Source organism: Hakea prostrata, chromosome 1 (genome assembly GCF_041222555.1).
Source record: "Hakea prostrata isolate BN-2017 chromosome 1, UWA_Hpros_2, whole genome shotgun sequence".
NCBI lineage: Eukaryota > Viridiplantae > Streptophyta > Magnoliopsida > Proteales > Proteaceae > Hakea > Hakea prostrata.
The window spans coordinates 74572654-74597493 of record NC_142600.1 but is presented as its reverse complement, the minus strand read 5'-3'; the positions used below and the strand labels follow the sequence as shown (position 1 = coordinate 74597493).

The 24840-nt window shown below is 37.0% G+C and overlaps 2 protein-coding genes across 4 annotated transcripts; one reads left to right on the top strand and one right to left on the bottom strand.

The window, feature by feature from the left end:
• The first annotated feature begins 312 nt into the window (after positions 1 to 312).
• On the top strand, positions 313 to 3469 carry LOC149030027 (putative phospholipid hydroperoxide glutathione peroxidase). The gene is made up of 6 exons (XM_089142352.1): positions 313 to 397; positions 837 to 913; positions 1196 to 1257; positions 1516 to 1634; positions 2749 to 2916; positions 3025 to 3469. The coding sequence occupies exons 1-6, from the start codon at positions 344 to 346 to the stop codon at positions 3055 to 3057; spliced, it is 513 nt and encodes a 170-aa protein (XP_088998478.1). The 5' UTR covers positions 313 to 343; the 3' UTR covers positions 3058 to 3469.
• Positions 3470 to 7111: 3642 nt separating this feature from the next.
• LOC149030026 (AT-hook motif nuclear-localized protein 11-like) lies at positions 7112 to 14484 on the bottom strand. Of its 3 annotated transcripts, none has more exons than XM_089142348.1 (6): positions 13025 to 14484; positions 12451 to 12922; positions 11722 to 11789; positions 11124 to 11255; positions 9805 to 9966; positions 7112 to 7952 (listed from the first exon to the last, which is right to left on the bottom strand). In XM_089142348.1, the coding sequence occupies exons 2-6, from the start codon at positions 12905 to 12907 to the stop codon at positions 7719 to 7721; spliced, it is 1053 nt and encodes a 350-aa protein (XP_088998474.1). In that variant the 5' UTR covers positions 12908 to 12922; positions 13025 to 14484; the 3' UTR covers positions 7112 to 7718. The 3 variants fall into 3 exon arrangements, with proteins under 3 accessions (XP_088998474.1, XP_088998473.1, XP_088998472.1); XM_089142347.1 differs by having other exon boundaries at positions 7118 to 7952; positions 12451 to 13202; positions 14320 to 14484; XM_089142346.1 differs by having other exon boundaries at positions 7118 to 7952; positions 12451 to 14484.
• Positions 14485 to 24840: the final 10356 nt, after the last annotated feature.

The window sequence follows — 24840 nt, the reverse complement described above, 5'->3', positions numbered from 1 at the left end:
TTTTGTACAGGACACCTTCGGCGATTCGCCTTTTGTCCACATTTCTTCCTACTTTTTGGCCTAATTTTGTGTCCACATATTTTCACACCAAGAACACATACCTCTACAGAACAAGCAAATAGCGAAGTCATCTGTTAGGTTTTCCAGAAAAAGAATTTCATTGGACATGTTTGACCGATTCTGCACTTCTAACGTGAAAAGATTCTCTTTTATTGACCAACAATGCATATTATCGTCTCTGGACAGTATTTATTGTTCACTCCTCTTTCGGTTCTCTTGTCATTTAAACAGGATTTTATCTTCTTCACCTTCGTTTTGAACTGTGAAATCAGTTTCTTCTAACATGGCTAGCGAATCAATCAAGGAATACAGATCCGTTCATGACTTCACTGTCAAGGTTAGTTACCTCTATATACCAGTTCTTTTACACTATGAGATTAGCTTCTTCTAGGGATTTGGCCACATTCACAGACGAAAAAAGGGAATTTTGGGGTGGGTTAATTTGATATGTTTGCAATGTGTTTAATGATGTGACTTTCGCCCTGAGGTATGCCTGAATACTTGAAATACAGGTTTCTAATTATCACTGATCCTATATGCTCCACCCTGTGTTTTGAAGGCTTTGTGCTCTTACACTGTTTAAACCTAACAATGAGATCGAAGTCTGAATTGGGTTTACTCTGTTTCCCCTTCCAAATAGAATTTAGTTTCTGCCTTTCCGGATCACCTTGGGGAATGCTTCTACCTAAAGCCAGGAATTAGATTGCAATGGATGGTTGTTATTACTTTGGAGATTGATTCGTGTGATGTGTGTGTTGGTTTGCTTATTCTTGCAGGATGCTAGAGGAAATGATGTGGATCTTAGCAGTTATCAGGGGAAGGTTCTGTTGATTGTTAATGTTGCTTCCCAGTGGTAGATTATCTTTTCTTCGTTGTCTTTCGTGCTTTTTCTTTTTGGGTTTTTTTTGGGGGGGGGGGGGGGGGTTACATGACTCTTTAGTTTTGATTGCAGTAATTTCTACTTTTGATCTCAGGTTTAGTTTCTTTGTTTAATGGTATCAAAAGTTTAGCTTATGCTAATGGATGGATTATCACTGCATTTGTCTAATTAGTTCTACTTGATGACCATGCTAAATGACATATGCTCCTAAAATGTTGTTCTATATCCCTTACTTTGTTTAATTGGTTTCTGCAGTAAATTGACCAATACGAACTACAAGGAGCTGAGTCAGGTGTATGAGAAATACAAGGATAAAGGTCAGAGTGTGATTCTTATTTCTTGCCCACCACCCCAAAACCAGAAAAATGAACAGAATATAATCTGAATACATAAATGCCAGGATACCCCATAAGGGAGCAGGGGAGAGGGAAGTGATTAAAACAAGTTGATTTGAAACCTTTAACAGGAGAGAAACTTTAATAGATGTCTGTTCTCTTAATTTCAAAGAACCAACAATTGTTGTCATGTTTCTGATATAAATTCCAATGAGATCACTGAATTTGTTCTTGGTGCAGGGCTAGAGATACTGGCTTTCCCATGCAATCAGTTTGCTGGGCAAGAACCAGGTACTAATGAAGAGATTGTGGAGTTTGCTTGCTCTCGCTTCAAAGCTGAGTTTCCAATCTTTGACAAGGTATGAGGTATAAAGACAATTGAAATACTTACATTACGCTTGGGCTTGGCTACTTCCAAAGAAAAGAGAGAAAACCTCATTTATTTTCTCTGGTTCCATTTGTTGCTGTTAATAAACATATTAGAATTTTCAATGGCTCTTTTCCGTCCTATTATACCCATAATTTCCTTTGTACTTTGTGGTGCGAAAAAATGGTTAGGCTTTAGAAACGTTAAATGATATAGTTCAGACCCTTTCTCTTTCTTTATTGCTAACTAAACTTCCCTCTTAGAATCGATTGGACATTCTCATTGCTAACTAATCTTCCCTCTAAGAATTGCTCAGGCATTGTTGGAACCTGAGGAACCATCCATCAGCAAATACCATTAAATCTCCTTTCCAGCTTAAAGAAAGGCGTTTGCAGCCATTTTTCAATCCGTGGAAGCAGATGAGGAATATGGCCGTGGATGTCTCCTCGTCTCCTCTATTCTTCATCTTCTTTAACCCCACTCCCTTCTGCTGCTTCTCCTCTATTCTTTCTTTTTCTTCCTCCTCCTGCAACTCCACCACCCACCCCTCCTGATGGAGGTCTTGTATTGTCCACTGCTGGGTGAATGATTAATACAATGAATTAATTCTGTTAGCTCTTCTAAATGTCTTTCACTTAGTTCACCTCTTGCAGTGGAAGTTGTAATCCCGGACCAGGAAATTCAATTGTCTTAAGAAAGCCATTGGAATAAGAGAGGTTTACAGTTCCAAGTTAGAGGAAGTCACTAGATACATAAGGGATTATGACTTCCAATGGTTGAGAATGTTTGTCTACAAATTTCATCTTTCCAGTCAGATTGACCTTCAAGCCATTCGAGTAGAGCTCTTGTTTAGTTTGGATTTGATGCCTTCATCAAATAGAATTCTCTCTGGTTTTGTTTCAAGATACCTGAGCCGACCTTCCCCTAGGCCTCGGATAAACCTCTGATTGCACATAGTCTACAACTTTGCTATGTTCTTCTACTGATGTTGTTAGGATTCTTCACATTCTAGATCCGCTTTTGATTCAGTTAAGCATCCAGTGGTTTGTCGTGTTCATCTTCCAAAAGATAATTGAAAAAATATTAACCTCAGAGTCATGTTTCAGGTTGATGTTAATGGTGAGAATGCTGCTCCAATCTACAAGTTCTTGAGGTCAAGGAAAGGGGGTATATTTGGAGACAGCCTCAAATGGAACTTTTCAAAGTTCCTGATTGACAAGGAGGGAAATGTGGTTGAACGTTTTGCACCTACCACTGCTCCTCATAGCATGGAGGTGAATAACTAACCAGTTGTTTCCTTGGATTTTGATTCAGTGATGTAAACCATCAGTGACGTTTCATGTCCAGGACTCCATTTAACTAGTGTTATGTTTGTTCTGCAGAAAAATATAAAGAAGTTGCTGGGTGTCTCATAGGAGCTCAGATGGGGAAGCATCATCATATTCCATTTCTATAGTAATTACTAAAGATCTGATACGCATATATGAGTCTACATTTCTAGTGTTATCAGGGATGCTTTGTTTTGTATTTTGGAACTTCGCATTACCCGGCAGTGCTTTTCTCGGACTGCCTTCCCGGCCGGGCCCGATCTCTCGATTGGCCAAGTTACGGCATAGTCCATGACATGTTGAGGTTATCAGCATCTCTTAATTTTGTTCGTTTTAGTTATATCAGCAAGTCTCATTAATGCCCCGGCGGATTTCTTAGCCAGTGGCTCCAAGATGTTTCAGTTAAGCAGGTCTTGGTGGCAGTCCCCACCAGCTTGCATTGTAAACACTCGTCTTTTATCCTCTAGCATTAGACTAGAGAGCGTAATAGAAAGTTATATTTGACAAAAAAATAAAAAGAGTTTACATTTCTGAGACTCCGATTATACATGCATGAATAAAAATAAAACCCTTGTCTTTTATTTTAAAGACGGGTTTTGTTAATAGGTTCTCTGGTGCATTACTAATCTAATCTTAGATTTTTGCTGAAATTATGAAACTCCTTTATTGTCAAACTGATGGGTGTTATCATTTTATTTTTCATAAATCCCAAGTTAACCTTGAGGTCAGTTATTATTTAAGAATTTCTTTTTAATGCTACCTTGTATTATAGTTTAATTATAAATTAAATAGAATTTTTTTTACAAAATTAATTTTGTCCCCATATTTTCTAGTGGTGTTAAAAATTTATTTAGGCTGCATGTTCAACATTTATTTATTTATTATTATTTTTATTTTTTGAATATGAGGTTCATCCGGGCCAGCTTGGCTACATGTTCAACATTTACTTTGCGTTTCACAAAAACTAAGAAGCCAAAAGATTTACAATATCTATTTTTGACCTTATATTATTATCATTTTAGTTTTCAAAGAATCAGATTTTGTTGAGATGATGTAAAGGGTAAATAAATAATAAAAAACTTAATATTATTTTGGAAATTTTGAACATATATATGTATAAAGATGTCACCTCTTAAGGTGGTATTTCATATTTGTAATTTTAACGAATAACAAAATTTACATTACATATACAAGTTTAACAGCCTCTTAACACCATTAGAAATGAAGGAACCAATAGTAATTTCATACACGGTACTTAATGTCGGCGATATATCGCCGAAACTCAGCGATATATCGCCATGTCGGACATGGGCGACACGACACTGGCCATCGAAACAAAGTTACAACTTGTCGCCGGAAAATCGCCGGAAATCGGTGCTTTTTCGTCGAACCTTTGAAATGTCGACGAAATCAACTATTTTGTCGCCGGCGGCATGAGTACAACCGCTGCTGGTGTGTTCTACCGCCGAAAGAGAGGAAGAAAATAGTTGATAGCTCTTCCAAATTTTCAACGGACTGAATATTCCGGTCTTCTCTCCGTTTTCCGGTAACAAAACTGATCGAAAACCCTCTCTGCTTTGTCTCTCTCCAACTCTTCTCCACGACTCCACCACCGCTGCAAGCCTGCAACTCTTCTCCCGCATGACCTGAGTCACCTGACTACCTCTCCCTGTGATCTCTCTCTGCGATCCCTCTCTGCAATCCCTCTTTGCAATCTCTCTCTGCGATCTCTCCCTCTCCAACTCTTCTCCTCCACCGCTACAAGCCTGAGCATAACTGAACGAAATCGAAGCGGCATTCACGCATGCAACGACTTCGTCTTCTATCAAGCAAAGAAGATCTTTTTCTCCCGAGGCCGTCAAAGTTTGTTCCAAAGCCCGGCGCTTGCCTAGATCACTGGGTCGATGTCATCAAAACCCTTCTGTCGATCGATCAAAAGAGGAAAGTTGTTCGATCACAGATGTAGATTCATTTGTTCCCAGAATTGGGCAGTGGAACCCTGTTTATTCTCCTTAACCACATAAAGTGAAGGCTGCAACCTGAGTCTGCGATCTCTCCCTCTCTCTCTCTGTGCAATCTCTTCTCTCCCTCTGTCTGATCTCTCTCTCTCTCGGTCTGCGACGGTGCACTGTGCACAACTGTCTGAACTGAAGTTACTCTCGCCCGCTAAATGTCGTTGACAAGTCGCCGACTTTTCTGGGTTTCGGTGGTGTCGCCGGCCACCGACATGGCGACACCAACCGATACGTCAAACCTTGATTTCATAAAGGATTAATCAAGGATTAAATTATAATACAAGGGAAGCTATAATAAAAGAATTGACGGTGCGAAGGTTACTAGTGAACTCTTCGTTAGAATCTGATCTTCTTGGACTATATCACATTGTTCACTCAAGGAATTATGTTTAAATTCGCAACTTCAAACAGGTTTTTTGTCTTAGTGATATTTTCTTTTGTTCTAATTTCATCCTTTAGTTGCAAACTTCATCCGAGAAGGAGGAAATTGTTGTAATTTTATAAAGCAGGATTAATTAAGGATTAAATTATAATACCAGTGAAGCTATAATACAAGAAGCAACAGGATGAAGGTTACTAGTTGTAGAAGTAACCAAAATTTTCCTCTTTTACTCATAAAATAGTTAGGTGGTTAGCACTTATCATCTTCCATCATTGAACTTTTCCCTAGAATCTGATATTCTTGGACGATATCTCATAGTTCCAAAATTATCTTCAAATCCGTACGTTTTCTTCTCAAATACGTTGACTTATCTTTCCCCATGTTTTTTATGTTGACTTATTTGCATTTTGTTGAACTAAATATCATTTCAAACAAATGCCCTGAATTCAATTTAGAGATTTTTTTATATGTGAGTCCTCTTAGTGAACCACAAACTAATTTTGATTCTTCTTATTAGACTAACACCTTTAGTCACTTGTTAACTGTAATATGTTATATTATTATATTTTTTTCTTTTTTTTGAATATATATTTTTTAAATATACAATTAACATTTAATGACTAATTTTTTTTTAACTATATATTAACACAATGTATTAAATAACTTGATAGGAACTTTAGTTATTTCATGTTTAAAATTTGATTATTCATAATGTAGCTAATGCAGTTAGTCAGCTTAGGACCAACACATAATATATTGCATTATGGTTTCATCGAACATATAGTTTCTTTTTTTTTTTTTAATTCTATTGTTGAAGCTTTTTTCAATGAATTCTCCTTGAATTGATGTAGCTAAGTTTAGTTCTCGTTCTTGTTGCTCTCCCCTCTTCTTCGGCTCCTTCTAACGGTTTATCATCTCTGACTGTGCAAGAAGAAGAAAAAAAAAATCATTTTTGGGAAAACTTTCGTCTAACTTGCAGAAGATTCAAACCGTAACTCTATTACTGGATTTAAAAGGTGACGAAAATTGCAGAGCTTATAAGATCTCCATGTAGAATGGGGCAAGACTTTCCTTGATCTGAATCGTTTTTCGATCATTCCAAAGTTTGCTTCTTTTTTTTTCCTTGGTAAATTTACTTTAAATTACGAAAATTTTTAAATTTTAAAGATAAATGTAATTCAGTAGAACCGTTAGATCAAACCCTGCCGCTTTGCGAGTGCGTTTTCATGGCAGCACGACTTCGTCTTACAATTTCGTTTAATAAATCAGTCTGATTGGGAATACGGTGAGATTCTGCGGTGGGTTTCGGATTCTGAGGTTCGTTGGGATTTCGAACGATCTCTCTCATCATCGTTCTCTGCAACTTCAAACAGGTAAGTTCTTATCCAAGCGAGATTTGGTTTTCCTCCTGATTTCATTGCGCCATTTTTTTCTTGATTTAGGTCTCTTTCCTCCAGAGCATCCATATACGCTTGGACAGCGATTTTTTATTCTCTTCTTCGTGCTTCTTCTAATGAATTCTCCTTAAATTAATGTATATAAGTTTCGGTCTCTTCTTCTGCTTCTTTGCAGATTTTGGAGTTTTGGTTAAAGAAAAAAAGATTTTGGAGTTCGGAATACATGGCCTTAAGTTTCAGGCGTGCATTAGACATGTTATACAGAAACAATGGATGGATGGGATAGTGAAGATTTTCTCCAAAAAAGCGAGGATTCTGTCCAAAATCTGCATCTGAAGTAATTGACCTGATTGTTGGTGGAGGTTAACTCAGGGAACTCCTGGGTTAATTTATTATAAACACATTTGAACAAGAATCCTTGTTTTATAAGTTGAAATCTCCTCACATTTCCAATATTCAGATATGTCTGAAGGCAAATTTCTGTTTTAAGATGGCAAAATCTCATGTTAAATGAAGGATCATTGTATTCAAGAGAGATTCTGATGCAATATATTTTCACAAAATTCCAGCCATTTCATTTTGGTTCAGTCATGAAGTGCTATCTCTCTTTTACGACTCAAAAGAGTTCGACTAAATTTCTCAAGGTTTGTTCTTCGACCCCTGAGCCACAATATGGCTGAGGACTTCTTTATCTCCACCCCCATGAGAGCTGACAGGAAGGAAGGTTCCAACATTCCATTAATCTACAAAGATCTCAACCAAGGTGGCCTTAATCTAAATTTCACTAATCTAACACTGTTTGGAATTGGAAGACTTCACAGAATGCTTGACCATGCTACAAAAATATGTTAGCACAAACCATTATCCATTGGTGAGCAAAAGAAGGGAATTCCTCAGGTCACCAACCATGTCCTCTCTACTTGATGGCATGTACAAATATGTAGCTGTAATCGTCTATCCACGAGTCAAGTCAATATCGATGTGGGAATTCCTCATATCCATCGACCGAGATCCCGGCCATCCACTCATCGAAGCAGGAGTCAAGCTTTGATTGGAAGGGGCACTTGTTGGAGTGGTCAATGATTTATCACCAGTTTGTACATCAGACTCTGGCCCCAACTGTGAACCTGCTCCTGTCTTGTTCTTTGCTTTTGAACCACCACCGTAGACAAAACTACCCACTATCACCTACAAAAATAATAGCATTACATAATCAATATTCAAACTCATAAAATGGCCATTCCAAAATTCAAAACATCCCAAGAGTTTAGTAGATATGCACAAATCTAGAACCCAAAAAAGGGAAATGCTGAAATTGGTGCTTCCACAAACATCAACCAGCACAATAAACCCACACTCTTTGAGAAAGATATACCCAAGCCTCAAGCTTATAGGCACTTAAATATCTTGACAACCCATGTAGGCAATGACAAAAAAATAAAAGAGAAAAAACTACAGACAGTTCATTGGTCAATGAAGTTATTTACCTGGTAATGATCAACAGGCAAGAAGTTATCAATAATGAATATATAGAATTACAAGGTGTGCACACTGGCAAAAAAAAATAAAAATAAACGAGGTATGCAACAAAAGAGTACAAATGGTAAAATCCCATATACTGCAGGATCCCATAAGCCCAAATGCTAGTAATTCTTAGAAGAGCAGTTATTTCAGAAAGATCTAAACTAAATAAGTCATCACTTTACACAAATTTGTACTTGATTTTATTGTAATATTCAAATTTTCTTTTAATCTGATTAAAGAAGTGTATGTGGGAACCATTTGGTTTCTTATTGGGAATATTACAAACTAATAAAAAATGATAATTTCACACACTACCCAACTGGCAAAGCTCACCAACCAACCTTAGCAGCAGAGACAGCAAATAAGATCTATGTGGATAATCGATGCGACTATTCTGAACTGTTGAGATAAGGGTGTCGCCTCTACTAACATTTCATATTTTGGAAGCAACCTCAAATGCATAGCCATTATTTCTTTTTGTGTACCTGCTGATGGTTTCGTCCAGCAGAAACTCTAATACATGATTATTAGAGGTCAGAGCCAGATGCAATCTACATCTAACCTGGGAAGAGATGACTTTCTAATGAGGAAGAGGAAGAGGGGGCATCAAAATCTCATAAAATTGTGAATGATTTTTTTTCATGTTCATCATGAAAAATCACTCTTAGCCTAATTGACACAAAGAAAAGGTGCATTCCGATGCACAATGCTCCTAGAGTTTTTAAGAGGGTCATATACATGCAGCCTTACACCCTGCTCAGTAGAATTGGCTGTCTCCAAGATTTGAAGCCACAACTAACAGGTTGGAATAGCAACCTAACCATTTGACCAATGCAATAGCACCTAGTTGGTACAAATTTCTTAATTTCCCTTGAGGAAAGAACATGCAAGTTTTCTATAGTTTAATGGCATTCATAAAGGCTTCTGAACATTGTAAATAAGGCATTCCAGACTTTAGGCAAATCCTCTTAATAAAGAACTCCCAACATCTGATTTGTTAAATTCAACTCAAAATCAGCCAAGTGGAGACTCTCCATGAAAAACTGAAAAAAAATATATTATATAATTTTTTCTGTGGAAGAAATCATATACTTTCATTAACAATATGAAAATCATACAATTGAAGGCCTAATATCAAATTAACTTCATAATATTAGACACACCTAAGGTATAAAAGAGATGGAAAACAAAATTTCTTCGTTAAGACAATTTTTTATTATTATTTTTTTTTTAATTTTTTTTGGTGGGTTCAATCGTTAAGACAAATATAAAATACATGAAGAAACACAAAACAGGACCCCCCCCCCAAAAAAAAAAAAAAAAGAAGAAGAAGAAGCTTTTGCAAAGAAAATGCCAAAGTATAACAGGTCATATCCGATCATTCAAATTTCTACAATTCTGCAAACTTAAAAGTAAATTAAAACTTTTGTATTTTCTATAAACAATCTTGATTAAAGAGAAAGTAAACCTAAATAATTATAGATGGGTTACACATGATATTATAGGGTCAGCATACCTGAACTGGACTTGCTGCAATAAGCATTCCTCCAACTCCACCACCAATAACACGGCCATCAGGACTGGAAAGGGATATGCTAAGACCACCAGTACGGCTGCGGGATCCCCCATTGTCAGTTAGCATATAAGATCCTGATAAACATAATATCTCGAAACGACCCTACAAAAATGGAAACAAATTAAATAAGTTGCCATGGTAACATAATTAGGAGGAAATAACGAAAAACATCCTTGTTCACTGTATACAGTATTCATTACGCCACACAATCAGAGTAATTACTATTTTAGGCTTATTTGTAAATAAAGACCAAGGTGTCTATGGGTTTAATTTTCTTTGATAATTTTTTTTTACAAATAACTGATTTAAATTTTGCTAAAGATGGATGAGTAAACAAATGAAATCACAATCAGTTGCCATCCATATGTATGCATGGGAAGAAGCAAAGAGAACAATTGGAATGTTGAAAGTGCACCAGATACTAGTCAAACTAAGGTAGTGTAAGATAAAGGCATCCTTCTTTCTTATGCTAGAGAAATGTACAATATGCAAGTGAAATTGCAGATATATCAAGGGGAAAGTGACATCCATAATTAAAGCTCACAACCACATTCAAGATACAATTAACTTTACCTAGGTAATGTACCAAGTACTGTAGTCAACTCTTTCTAGTTTCAGTGCAGACTTATTTTGTAATTTTGAAATTAATTCACAAATCAAAACAACCTCTCAGCAAAAATTGCTGAGGTAAGGCTACATAGGAATATTCCCTCCCCCAGACTCTGCTTGTGAGGAAGCCTTTGGCACTGGGTTCGCATTTTGAAATTAATTCACAAGCACAAAACAGAGAAAGAGGCACTCATACAGGAAAGTATGCTCATGTTTGCAATTCATACACGTATTTACTGAAAAGCAGAACTGCTAGGAAAATCATAGACGGAAAATGTATTTTGTTGACCATATGAAATGTTTTGTAAACAAAAAACACAAACATCTTCCCCACAAGTGACGATCTTAAGTACCGATGGTCACAGGCACAGATAATTTCAGAAGGCCTTCCAACAACAAATATTTAGCAAGCAAAGCATTTTTTAAAACTATAGGCCTGGGCCTAGGTTGATAATGCATTTGATCATCAACACAGACAAACCTCCTGTTTTTCTTTTGATCCCCTGCTTTCATATCTCTGAAGTGAATAGTAGGTTGCAGGCAATTTATTTGCCAGGACAATGGGTTAACTCCCAAGACTTCCCAAATAAAAAATAAGTGATGCATCATCAGCCAAATAGTATTGTTATGAAAAGAAAAACTACATGAACCTCATATGTGACAGTCCCTCCAGAAGTCGAAGGTTGACGAAGTGTCACTGTAGATACAGCGCCATTGGCTGAAAGAATGCATACAGCCCTTGGCCCTTGTTGTGAAAATGACATAATTTTTGTGGCAATGTCCTGCAAGAGATGATATAAAATTCAAGTCATACTATTTCCTTGGCTGGACCATTACATTGCAGGCAAATACAGTCAAGATACCATAAAGCCAATAAAAGCTCCAAAAGGTGAGATGCAGAAGAAATGCTATAATCAAGCAAGGCTAAAGGCTTTTCAACTGCACCAATTCTAATAAATTACAGTGACCATTGGGAAAGGAAAATGACTCCTATCTTCAGAAAAAGCCACATCATGTTAAGCATTATCCATATTCTTTCCAGTAAACATCATCCTGCCTTTTCTGAAATCTTTAGAGAAGTCTTCTGGTTTCCAAGTAGCACAAGATGACAGGGTACCATTAATGGAGCCAAGGTTAACTAAATAACCAAGCCAAGCTTCCCCTTCTTGAGAAAAGCTAATGGTTTATGATTTCATGTACAATCTCAAGCGTAGGGGTAACAATAAAAGAAAATGGAAAATGGAATACCTCTCCTACTGAAATTGTGATGATATGGGGAGTAAAACCCATTCCAGCAGAACCAGAGATCCATTCACCTAAAATGACAATTTATTATTAGCAATTGGGACTAAAAAATCCATCAGTAAAAGGTAATAATATAAAAAATTCGAGAACTATAATTACTATAGAATAAAATTTAGGAATAAAAACAAGAAAACGAAGCAAAACAAAGGAACTAGCTTGTGGGTTTAGCAATGGCATTCATGCCATGCAGAACGAACAGAGTTTTCTTTGGGGGGGGGGGGGGTGTATAAGAATGCAGATGGAGTGAAGGTGGAAGAATAATCAAGAACAGAACAGAGCCTAACACAGTATCATGATGCTTCTTAGGATAAACTGCTAGTTGTAATGGACGGAAACACAGTTATAGCTAACAAATGAACCAAATATTCGGGTCCCAGGAGCTTTCAACCTCACCCAAGTCTGGTACCAGAAATAGTGATATCATTCTTATGATGATCGTGCAGACCTAAACACTGCATTGGAGCAAACACATTAACAACCTACTAAATAATCTGTATGATACAGTTTAGGATTTTAAGATACCCGGGGACAGGATGACAGTGTCTCATGGCCTTATGGAAAACAAAAGCATGTGAAATTGAAACTTCCAAACAGATCATTGCTCAGAATAATTGAAACCAGATCCATTTGGCTAATTCATAGCATAGAAAAAATTAGTCTTCGATTACTAACCAAGAGAAGCTAATTGTTGCTTCTTGCCAGTCCCTGGTGGCCGCCCTCTACCACGCTTCTGAGATGGAGTGGTTGAAGAGGCTGGAGGAGCAGAGGTGGACAAGGGAGATAGTGCCAATGACACGGCGCCATCAGGCCCGTACTTCCGAGGTCTGCCCCGTTTTCTACGGACAGGTTCTCCTTGTGTTAACCCAGATGGACCTGGAGCACTCACAGCTGAAATGGCCGATGAAGGCTCTACTTGAAATGTTGATCCAGCAGAACCAGCACCAATATTTGGTTGCATCGCCATGGTCGGATTAGATGATGGACGAAAACCAGGAGGTCCATGCAACCCAGTTTGAGCTCCAGGTCCTGACCCTGCTACTCCTCTCTGTTGCTGTTGCTGCTGCTGCTGCTGTTGCAGCATATAATATGATGCAGACCCAGGTAACGCCATGGCTTCTCTCCCATCCATGCATTTACTTTTAAACTGATTACAACACGCAACTCTGCAACTTGTTAATGGGTAAACCAAAACCTCCTAAGCTTCCTTATCTGCAGCTTTTTCTAGAGAAAATCACAAGGCTCTCACCTCTTACAATGGTTGATAGAAACGGATCCACAGACTATGATCTGAACTGGGATTCCGACAAAGGTATTTGATTTGGAAAAAAGTACGTGAACAGAGGTTAGAGATGCGATCACCTTGAAAGCAGCACTTGATTGTACCTTGATTCTTAACCAAAGCACAATCCTGTATTTTGAAGATACTAAAATCCCATAGAAAATGCTTCCATCAGAACTTGAACAGTTTGCACCCAAAAACAAAAATAAAAAGAAAAACAAAAAAAAAGGAACTTGAACAGTAATCCAAACACCAAATGCAGTTAGAATGTTAGAATCAAGCGCCTTAAATTTGCAAGCTTATAACAGAAGAAGATTGTAAGTCCAAGGTGTAACGTCTTCTAAGACTCAGAGAATAGACAAGATAGCTACTTTTTCCATGAAAACAAAGAGATGGAATCTAGAAAGACAGTGAACCTTCAAGGAAAAAAAAATATTTAGAAGAAGAAGAGGAACAGCCAATGATGACAATTAAATAAGAAAATTTTACTAGAAACAGAAAAGGATTTTAAATTTCAAGACATAGGACTCGGATTAAAGCTACAAGTTTGAATCCGATACAGCTTACGAAACCCTAGATCATAAAGCCTCATCGGGAAGAGAAAAATGAAGAAAGAGAAAGGAAGAGCAAAACTAAAAGACCAAAAAAGCTGACAAGAGCAAAAATCTCAGAGAGAAAAAGGAAAAGTTAAAGGAGGATAACAGTTGCATTCTCTCAGTCTCAACTCTCCCTAACCGATCGCAAACCTAAAACCCTGAAACCGAAGATACAACTGAACAATGCTGATTCTATGGAGGAAGTAGCAGCAAAAACAACCTTGAAGAACCTTCAAGAAAATAAAAAAACTCAGACGCCCAGATAGAAATTCAACAGGACCCATCTAGTAAAAGTGATTCTAAGCAGAAACCCATTGAAAGATTTGGAGTTGGAAGCTCGGGGAGAGAAATGCAAGTAACCCAAGAAAAGAATAGGACTTGCGAAAGAAGAACAGAGGCCCTGAAATGAAATTTCAAGGGTCTATTGTTTAACGGAGAATTCTTCTGAAAATTGTAAGTTTGAATTAAAGAGAGAACACTTTTTGGCCGTCAGGGCCGATAATTTCTGACTCCGAGGAGAGAGAGGAAATTACAGAAGACGCCATTGGAGGAGTTGGAGAAAAGGTTCTGGGCACTCTGAGACTGTCTGAGAAAAGGTCAGTGTGCCCACAGAACAATACAACAGCACATAATAATGAAGGAAAGCTAGAGAGGAATTGGGGTCACCGGGTCACCATTGATGTCCATCCGAGCTCCAAGTCTCAACTACGATTTCACAAGTCCTTTTCAGTCCCTTCCCATGCAGAGATTTCTAGGGTACAGAGCACTACTGAGTCTGACGACACTATTGCTTTGGAGCTCTGAAACAGTAGAGAGAGAACCAGACCAAAAGCTTTTCTTTCTTTTACTTTAATAGAGTATTTGAGGGAAAATTCTAAATGTATTTGAGGAAAAAGGGTTTCACTTTTGTTTATCCATTGATACTTAATATTGGATTTGGATTAACAACAAATAAGTCCTCATCTATCTTTTTCAGATTCAGATATTTTCTTTCATCCAAAAAATAGGGTCTAGGAGATTTTTTTCCAAAAGTCCAAATAACAAATAATAATATAATTTAAGAAATTAAAAGAATTGAAGACAAATTAAATGAAAAAGAAATTCCCATGAGCTAGTGCTTTTGTTCTTTCAGCGGAAGAATGTGTACTTTTCCATTAATAACCCATTTGATAACGTACATAAAAATTAAAAATTTGACCAAAAAGCATTGTTATGCATGTTTTTGCTTAAAATTTATGAAAATTTCTAATTAAAGAAACACTATTATTTATTTTTTGAAGCAAGAACTTAGGTGCAGATTGACTTTAGATGCGTCCAAAAATGGTTCGGCCCTCAGATTCCTGTAAGACAGACGTCCGATGTGGCCCGATGGTTCGGCCCTCAAATTCATGTAAGACAGACGTCCGGCCGATGGTCGCCCCCCCCGCCCCCCCCACACGTCCGATGTGGCCCGCTGGGGGTGGCCACCTCCGGCTAGTCGTGTCGATGTGGCCCAATGGTTCAGCTTTCAGATTCTTGTAAAACAGACGTCCGATGTGGCCCGATGGTTCGCCCCTCAAATTCCTGTAAAACACACGTCCGATGTGGCCCGACCGTACAGTGAGTGGCCACCTCCGAAGACTAAGTCAGTAATGGATCACCATAGAGCTCTGACTAGTTGGAGAGCTTCAATTGAAAACAATAATGGAGAGAAAATGATCCAATTATCTTCATTGTGTGTGACCTTTAGTTTATATAGGATTGACCTTTTATTTCCGACCGTTGGATTCGTTCATCATCCTCTTTCATAGCTGTTCGATCTTAGGGTTTTACCCCTCTTCCGGAGATCATGGTAGTTACCCTCTTTGGCACGATTGTTCATTCCATATTAATGTTAGTTACCTTTTAGAATACAATCGTCCATGCCGAATCTTTAGTGATCATGCCACCTTCTTTTAGTGATCATGCCACCTTCAATGGTGGAGCTAGTCCCGATTGGAGGTCATCAACCCAATTGTTGTTGAACCCTGTCTAGCCTTATTTTCTCCTCGTCAAGTTTAAATAAAACAATTTAAAAAAAAATATTTATGAGATTTTACACTTAAACATAACGACTTGCTAAGATCTCTTCCATCCATCCCTATGAATGTTGTTTCAACTTCCAAAAGTAAGTTTGATCAAGCGTGCAAAAAAGTGTTTTTCTTTTTAGAAACCCTCATAACTATTTTCAATGTTTCTCGTGGTACAAAAACTTTGTGAGTTATCAAATGGTCCCAAGTGTGTTATGAGAAATGTTAGAAACAATTTTGGGTATTTTTAGAAATAAAAATGTTTTTATTGGTAGTAATTTATTATGGAAGTTTTCTCGTATCATTTATGTGAATTTTCCTTTTTCTTTTAATGGAACATTTTATAAGAACGGACATGAAATTACTATTATATATTTTAAGCTGGCATTTATAGGCGCCTTCGTATCCGAGGTTGATTTACCCTACCCGGACAGGGATTTCCCTCCCTCTCTATCTTTCGTTTTACCCTTTTACTCCCTGGGATCTGCGAACTGACAATGGTTCAAGGAAAATGAAGATTCAAAAAATAATGACGTGGAATTTTCCAATAAATATCCATCTTTCTCGTTTTTGGTCGATTTTTTTCTTCTAGTTAAATAGGCGCTTTATATTAATAATATGATATAAATATTACATAAAACTAGGAACGAAAATAATTGTAGCCATTCCGGTCTTGCTCGACAATAACCGAGAGCCGATTTGGCAAATGTTCAACCAGAATTTCTACTTCATCTTCGTTGAAAACCAAACTAGCCAAAAAGTTTAGCGGCTGCATTAACATCCCCTGAGATGATGTATGAATACACAATGGTGAAACATAGGTCGCATTCCCCAAATATCCTCTAGAATATCACGAGTTGATCATAACGCTTCACTAGGCTGAGCAATTTGTTGGATTGCCAGAGTGGAATCCCTGCAAATTTTGACATAGGAATAACCCCGATGACGTGCATATCGCATACCCAGTCTGATGGCTATCAATTCCATACGTAAGGCACTAAGCGAAAGACATCCACTTGCAATAGCAAAGAGAACCTCACTAGCAGAAATTCTTCCAATTGCTCCATATCCTCTTGACACGAACCAGTGGTGGGCGAGTGAACTAAACCGTCACAATTAATTGCAACTCAGTGAGAAGGAGGTTTAGTCCAACAAAGACGCAATTCAGCCGAGAGAGCATGGTTAACAACAATTTGCCAATTTTAGAAGAAGGTACAATGACTGGGAGAATCTTCCACGCATTGGACAAGATGTGAGAAACGATTTTGGGTATCATCCAATATGAGATTCAGCATAACACACGCTCGTCTCCTCTCATTCCGATAAAGAATGAAATTTCGAGATTCCCATAATTGATAGACTGTGGGTGTAAAACTAAACTTATGCACCTACATCATAAAAGAGTCACCCAGATAGTGAGATTGGAGCCACTGAAGTTCATCCAATAGCGATGAAAGAAGAGCACGATTAAATCCATTCAAGCGCAAAACCGCACGCCAGATCCAAGTGGAAACAAGGCAATTAAAGAAGAGATGGTCTTTTGTTTTAGGCATTGAATCACACAGGACAGCGCAAATCTTCTATAATTCCCATGTTAGATAGACATGTTTTTGTTTGTAATCTTCCTTTAATCGCCAGCCAAGTAATGAAGGAAAACCAAGGTTGATGCAAAGAAAACAATATCAAATAAGCCCAGTCCATTGATAAGTGACGGTCCCGAATGCATTCCCATGCACTACGAAGATGATACTTACCATGTTTTTCGTAGATTTTTTATAAACCCTTTTCAAGGAATTTTCTTGCAGGATTATTCTTGTAATTTTGAGATGTTTAACATACTTATATGAAGATTCTACCAAAACATAAACATATCAAGACTTAACTGTGACTTTTGAACACCAAAAGGTATTTTTAGTATATTTTTATCTTATAAGAGGTCAAATTGATAAATTAGATAACTCAAAAAATAGCATTAATTTTTTGAGTTATCTAATTTATCAATTTGACTTCTTATAAGATAAAAATACTATTTGGTGTTCAAAAGTCACAATCACATGAGTGTGGGACTCACGTGCCCTTGTCTGACACGAACAACCTTTGTGAGTATGGACAGATGAATGTGGAGAATCTCCACTGGCCTAGAAAAGTAAATACTAATCTACCGTAGCTCCTCTAGACAAAAGTAGTGTAATCATGTCAAAAACCATTTAGATTGATGTTTTTCCAAATATGATTAGAAAAAGGGCATCTAAGAATGGACAATATAACAATAGGTTCTTATGCCAAAGTTGTCTCATAGATTTATATTGAACCAACAATTATTTGTATCAAACCATTTTAATTTTCACAAAAAATAGTGAAGGGTATTGAGCACTACTATGTGTGAATGACCCTAGCTATAAAAATATGAAAAGTGAAAATCAAGATCTAAGATCCCATGACTGGGTAGAGCATCCATTCATGCCACTAGTTGTTGTATGATCTTCCCGTAGTATTAGAATTTGTTCCCCGATGTCACGGGTAGGGCATTTAGTGGCTAGATGCTCTGCCCAGAAACAGAAGATCTTTTTTCATCATAAAAAGTGAAAATGCGACCATGGGATCGATTTAGAGGGAATATAAAATTGGTATAAAGTTTATTTTTTTATTTATTTAGTAGCATGTATTAAGTTTATGGGTTTAAGAGGGGATAGGGGTTGCCATTTCTTCATATAAAATAATCTTCAATCTATTGACCAAAATGGAAGCTATGATGACCGATCCAGGTTGGGAAAGTTTGTAGATATCTTAAACTGGAAAGAATCTGAACCACTCCCCTTCATTATAATATATTATATTATCTTTAGATTCTCTCCACACTACCCAACATTCTCCCATCATCATATATTATATTATATTGTATGTAAATTAATATTGAAATTAAGTTTGTCTGTAGACACAACAACATGAATAGTATTACCTTCAAGGTGATTAAGAAGGCTGAGAGAATATAAAGGATATAATAAAATTTGTTATGGTCATTATGGTTCAAGCCAATGAACCAGTTCAAATTATTTAGACCAAGTAAAGGGTTCAAATCTGGCCCAATATGATTCATTTGGTACTTCTTAGACTTGGCACTTCTCGGAAGAGATATCAGCTGCAAAGAAAACTATGTAGTGACACACAGCTGTCCTCATGTGATTTTTTGGCAAAAGTAGCGTAAATAAGAGATCCAACGCATCTTTATCTAGAAGTCAATTACAGTATTTAATTCGACATTAAATGCGCTAAGAATCATTAAATGCTCATTGCTGGTGAGGAGGCTTCTCATTTGTCCAAAGCTTACCTCGAATGCAGCATCAACACCTTTTGTCCCCCCAATTGTAGGCTGGTGTCACATCAAGATCAACCTGATGCCGACCATTTGATTCACCACCAAGATCTCCAGCTGTCGTGAAGATCACAAGGTTTAATTTGCTGAGCAAACCTCTCTAAGAAGTCATCTCCACCCTCCATCTAAGCCATGCTCATCTAAGGGCTATGGAGTGTCTACTATCAATTTAGGTATGGACCAGCAATATAAATCATCACTATGCATGAACAACGGTATGAGGGGAATACTCTAGCCATTACTCTCCTGTAATTATTCTTGAAGAACATTCTTTTCTTCATTTCCTTAAGCATTTATTTCTCAAGGGAGAGGCTCTGGTTTTCTTACCTAAACTGACTTAATTATTGGAGGTGGTTTCCCGTCCCCAGAGGCTATGTATTATTTTGGAGATTTATAATTCTTCCGTTTCTACTGGATGGAATTTCAATGAATTAGGTCTATAAGAACCATGAAGTCTTAACCTTTCAACCCAAAAAGAATCACTTAGGATTCGGATTTTTAGGCTATTTTGGTAGTTCGATCGCGGAATTCCTTTGTTTCTGTATTTCCGGAATATGAGTGTGTGACTTGTTATAATTGACCCTATTGATAGTATAGATAATGGGGCCCACTCTCACCACTGTTTTGGTCTTAGGAACCAGACCTGGATCAGGAGTGAATCAAGGAGTTCCAAGCACATTTTTACTACAACAGAATCACCATTTAAGTGATCTTTATTATTATTAATTTTTTTATAATAATTGAAGTGACCATTAAGGGATTAGTTCAATTAGTAAAGAAGACACATGAGGTTTAAAGTTAGAATTTCTTTAGGAGCAGACACATCATCATAAGATTGTGAGATAGATGTTAAGTACTTCTAGTAAGGAACCAAACTTACGAATTCATGAGTCATGACTATTAGAGTTATATGAGACCAAAACGCAAACAAATTTAAAAAGATGCATAGCACATCAATTAGAAATTAAGGGCACGTTCGGTAGTGTTCTTAAAAAACGTTTTTGGTTTTAGAATGGGTTAGAGACGTTTGTCAAAACGGTTTTTTCTTTTGTTCTTTAAGAACGAACCGGTTAGAAAAGTGTTCTAAAGAATGCATTTTGTAGAACATCAAAAAGATGTTTTTACCAAATAAAAAAAAGGAAAAATTGGTTCAAATTGAAACCTTAGAATGAGTTTATCAAACACCAACATATTCTAATGGTGTTCTGAAAATATTTTCAGAAAGGATTTATCAAACACCCATTCCAAGCAAAGAATGGTCTTTTAGCATAGAAACATTAAATAATGGTTTTGTATAAGAATTGATCTCTCATAACAAAAACGTTACCAAACGCATACTAAGAAATCCTTGATGAGATGATCTTATTTAGGGTAAATTCATGGTGGGGAGAAGAGAGGCCAGAGAGATGGTGGAGTGGGGAAGGGGAATAGAGGGAAGAGTGTGGATCATCTTCTCTGATGGGAGAGTGCTCCCATGACAACTTTACAACCACAAATTACATGGGGCCCACAAGTAAAAAATAATAAAATATTTTAAAAAATAAATCCCATCTCCTAACCCTGTGGGTCCCCTTGTAATTTGTGGTCAACAACCATCAAGGGTGACGATTCGGACTCAAAAGCGAATGGGTGGTGATTGAAAATAAAAGCTAAATTGGATTTCAAATCTGGGTTTTTATTTGGAATTCAAATTTGGTTATAGGGGGTGAGTAGGTGGTTGTGTCCGCCCCCCTTATGTTGGGTGGTTTGTGGTGGTGGTTTTGATCATAGTTAGTAAATACTAATATTAATAGTCGTATTAATACGTGTATTCAAACGTTAAATTGAAAAAACAACATTTTCCCGTACATTAAGTATACAGTTAATGCTGTAGCCGACTTCTAAACATAGTCAGTATTGATTTCATTATTAGTTTCCATTTTAATTGAAGTATTAATTGGCATACTAAATGATTTTTTTTATACTTTTTTGGAAAAAATAAATAATAGAAAATAGAAACCCAAAATACGACTTATTTTCATTGTTTTCTTTTCCTTTTCTTCTATTTTTCCTTCGCTAACAAGTGACATCACTCAAAACCCCCAACTTGCTCATCATCAATAGCTTCATTTGTTGGTAAGTAATTTACTTCCTCTTTCATCAACTATTTATAGAGTCTTGGGTTTTCATCGGTATTCACAAAATCTATGGCCTTCTCTTTTCTAGCATCAATGATTTCCTCGCTAATTAGTTTGTGGCAATTGACGTTATGTCTATGCTTTATCAGGTGCTCCTTGTTTTCATCTAACAATATTAGAACTAACTCCTGGTTTTTATTTGGAGTCCAGTTTGCATATTTACTTTTCTATTGTAAACACTCGTGTAGTATCACTTTTTGTCTGAGGTGGAAGCGGGGTTTGAAGAAGAATTGGTGCAATCTCTATTGGCTTTCTACCTCCTTTTTGTATAAAAGAAAAATCATGATCCTCTCTTGGAATGTATACTAGGTATCGATGGCAAATTCCCCTTGTAGCGTCTAGGGAAACTTTGTAGTTTAGTCTTGATGTGTTGTTCCTGTGTGAAACTAAATGTAAAACCTACCTAGATATAATGCCAAAGTTTGGGAAACAATTCCATCAATTTCCTCTATATTTGAAGTTCCAAGTAGGGGTGTGCGAGGGTTTCAAGGAGGGCTTTGGGTTCTTGCTTGTACTACTATCAACTTCAATGCCATTTTTTTCTTCCAATTTTGTGGGCATCCAGTTCTTTTCTTCGCATCTCTCTTTTGTGGTTGTCTTCATCTACGCTCCACCCCAATACCCATATTGAATTGTCCGTTGGAAATCTCTCCTACAAGTGCTTTAGGGCCTGTTTGGTTACACTGAATTCACAAATGGAAGATTTACACCCGTTTGGTTGTGTGAATCCTTGGATTCATGAAATCTAGAGATTCACCTTTTTACACTAAAAACGTGAATCTGTAGATTTATGGGTATGAGGTGAAATCCAGGGATTTCACTCTTGTTATAAAATCATTATACATTTGAACCATGACTCAATAAATGTTTTTTCAGGATAAATCTACAAATTTCATTCCAAAGTTTTTTTTTTGGTCATACCCGGTTGCCCTTGGGGGGCCCCCCCCCCCGGGGGGGGGGTTTTGCCCACGGCGCCCCCCCGTGGGGGGCCCCCAGCCTAACCAAACAGTTAATTTTATGAATCATGATTCCAGAGATTTGAAGTCTATAGATTTGAAATCTCTAGATTTTTGAAATCTCCAAACTCAAGTAACCAAACAGGCCCTTAAGCAATTTCTAATCCTTTCCTTCTTTGTGGTGATTTTAACGAAGTCATGCCTGTCTCTTATAAATGTGGGGGGGCTATTCAGGCCATCCCCAACACTCACTTTCCTCCAGGATCTAATCAATTTTTTATCTTTGGTTGATCTGTTAGGTACAGGGTTTGTGTTCACATGGTCAAACCATAAAAAACCACCGTTCTTAACTATGGAAAAGTTGGATCGTGTTTTACTTTCTCCTGCCATTCTGAGCATCTTTTCAAATCTAAAGCTCTCTAAACTTGCTGCTATTGGTTCTGAATCTCCTCCCCCCCCCTCTTAATGCTAACCCTTCTTTGTTAAGTGGCAGGAAATTAATCAACTACCAAGCTGCTTGGCATGATCATCTAGACTTTTTTTAAGATCTTTCCAGCAACTGGGTAAGTCTAGGTAATGTACCCTTTAACCAAAAGCTTGTTGATCTAGCCACATTTCTCAGAAGGTGGAATAATGACAAGTTTGGGAAGGTACATACCCTCTATGAGAGAATTGAGGTTGAACTTTGGGCCACTGAAACCTCATATGCTTCCAACTGGTTAGAATATAACTAGAAAAAGGCCTAGCTCGGTTGGATCTACAATGCCCAAGAAATGTTTTGATTTCAGAAAGCTAGAAAACAATATATTGCTAGTGGTGATAGAAATACTAGATTTTATCATCTCTCTTTGTGTATTAATACTAGCAAAAGGAAAATTAAGTTCTTAAAAGAGGGGGATTGTGTCATTATTGAACCTACTTTGATTGCTAATTATTTTGCTAATTACATAATTAATTTATATACTTCCCCTAAGCTTGTCAATACTGATTTTCTTGCTGAAATATTTATGCCTACTCCCCTCATTCCTAACTCTATTTGCATTGTCGATGTGCTTGATGAGGCAGAGATTAAATTTGTTGTTTTTTCTATAGGTGCTTTTAAAGCTTCAAGTTTTGATGGTTTCAAACTATTTTTTTTTCCAGAAATATTGGGATCTTGTAAAAAATGAAACAGTAGATTTTGTGCATAATTTCTTTTGTTATGCTACCTTACTTTTTGGTGTTAATCACACCTTGTTGTGCTTTATCCTCAAGAAAGATGATCCCTTGGAAGGGATTGACTTTAGACCCATTAGCTTGTGCAATGTGTTATTTGAGATTTTAGCTAAAATACTAGCTTGTAGACTGAGACCTTTGCTAGGTAACTTCATCTCTCCATTTCAAGGTGCATTTGTATCTTCTAGATAGAGTCATGATAACATTATGATTGTCCATGAAATCTTTCATTTCATGTCACACACTAGGGAAAAGTAGGGTTATATGGCCCCTCAAGTTTGATATGTCTAAGGCCTACGATAGAGTTGAGTGGAACTCTCTTATGAAAATAATGCAATGCTTAGGCTTTAATTCCAAGTCTTGTGACCTTATCTCTACTTTGATCTCTTCTTCTACTTTTTCAATCAAAATCAATGGTTCTCCATTTTTTTGGTTATCCCGTAACAAAGGACTTAGGCAAGGGTGTCCCCTAAGCCCTTATATGTTTCTTCTTATCATGGAGGTTCTATCCAAATTACTCTTCAGTTTTAGAAGTGTAATTAAATGCCTTTCAAGGTATAAGGATTAACACTAATGACCTTGAGATCTCTCACTTGTTTTTTGTTGATGATACATTCTTGTTTTGTAGAGCCAATGGGGATGATGCATGTATGTTTCAAGTTATCTTTGATTCATTTTCTAGCATTACAAGACATGATATTAATATGGGGAAGAGTGAAATCTTCTTTAGCAGGAACATGAATCAACACACTAAGGATAAACTTGTTGGTATTCTGGGAATTAAGTAGTTTGGCAAAAAAGTTTCCTACCTTGGCACTGACCTTTTCCATTCTGGATCTAGAATCAAGGATCTATAACCTCTCCTAACCAAAATATAGAGAAAATTGAGTGGCTGGAAATCTAGCTCTTTATCTTATGTTGGGAGATAAATTATTGTGCAATCTCTCTTAGCTTCTCTACCTATTTATTACATGCACTCACTATTTCCCAAAGAAGTTTGAAAAATGGATTATTTGTGTCACAGGTTTTGGCTTGGGCATACTGGTTCAGGTAAACACCTCACACTTATAGCTTGGATAAGTGTTATATGCCTAAAAAGAATAGGAGTTTAGGTTTCAAAACACTTGAGGATGTTAATCGTGCTCTACTTCTTAAGCAAGGGTGGAGATTGATTAACGAATTTGAATCTATGTAGACTACATGTCTTAAAGCTAAGTATTATCCAAAGACCTCTATGTTTGACCCTAAAATTTCTCAAAAAAATGGCTCTCTTGTTTGAAATGAGTTGAGAAAAGTTATTCCAAATCTTGCAGGATTAGTGATTATGATAGTGGGGAATGGACAAACCACTTCCTTTTGGTTTGATCCCTGGGTGGAATCAACACAGAACCATACCGTCGGTGAGTTTAACTCTCATT

Excerpts from the sequence above, each read along its gene's own strand:
- LOC149030027 (XM_089142352.1), top strand. The coding sequence starts at position 344 with ATGGCTAGCGAATCAATCAAGGAATACAGATCCGTTCATGACTTCACT. Across the intron at positions 398-836 it reads TTCATGACTTCACTGTCAAG|GATGCTAGAGGAAATGATGT; the intron begins GTTAGTTACCTC and ends TTATTCTTGCAG. Across the intron at positions 1,258-1,515 it reads TGAGAAATACAAGGATAAAG|GGCTAGAGATACTGGCTTTC; the intron begins GTCAGAGTGTGA and ends TTCTTGGTGCAG.
- LOC149030026 (XM_089142348.1), bottom strand. The coding sequence starts at position 12,907 with ATGGATGGGAGAGAAGCCATGGCGTTACCTGGGTCTGCATCATATTAT. Across the intron at positions 9,967-11,123 it reads GAGGGACTGTCACATATGAG|GGTCGTTTCGAGATATTATG; the intron begins GTTCATGTAGTT and ends CCATTTTTGTAG. Across the intron at positions 7,953-9,804 it reads TTGCAGCAAGTCCAGTTCAG|GTGATAGTGGGTAGTTTTGT; the intron begins GTATGCTGACCC and ends TTATTTTTGTAG.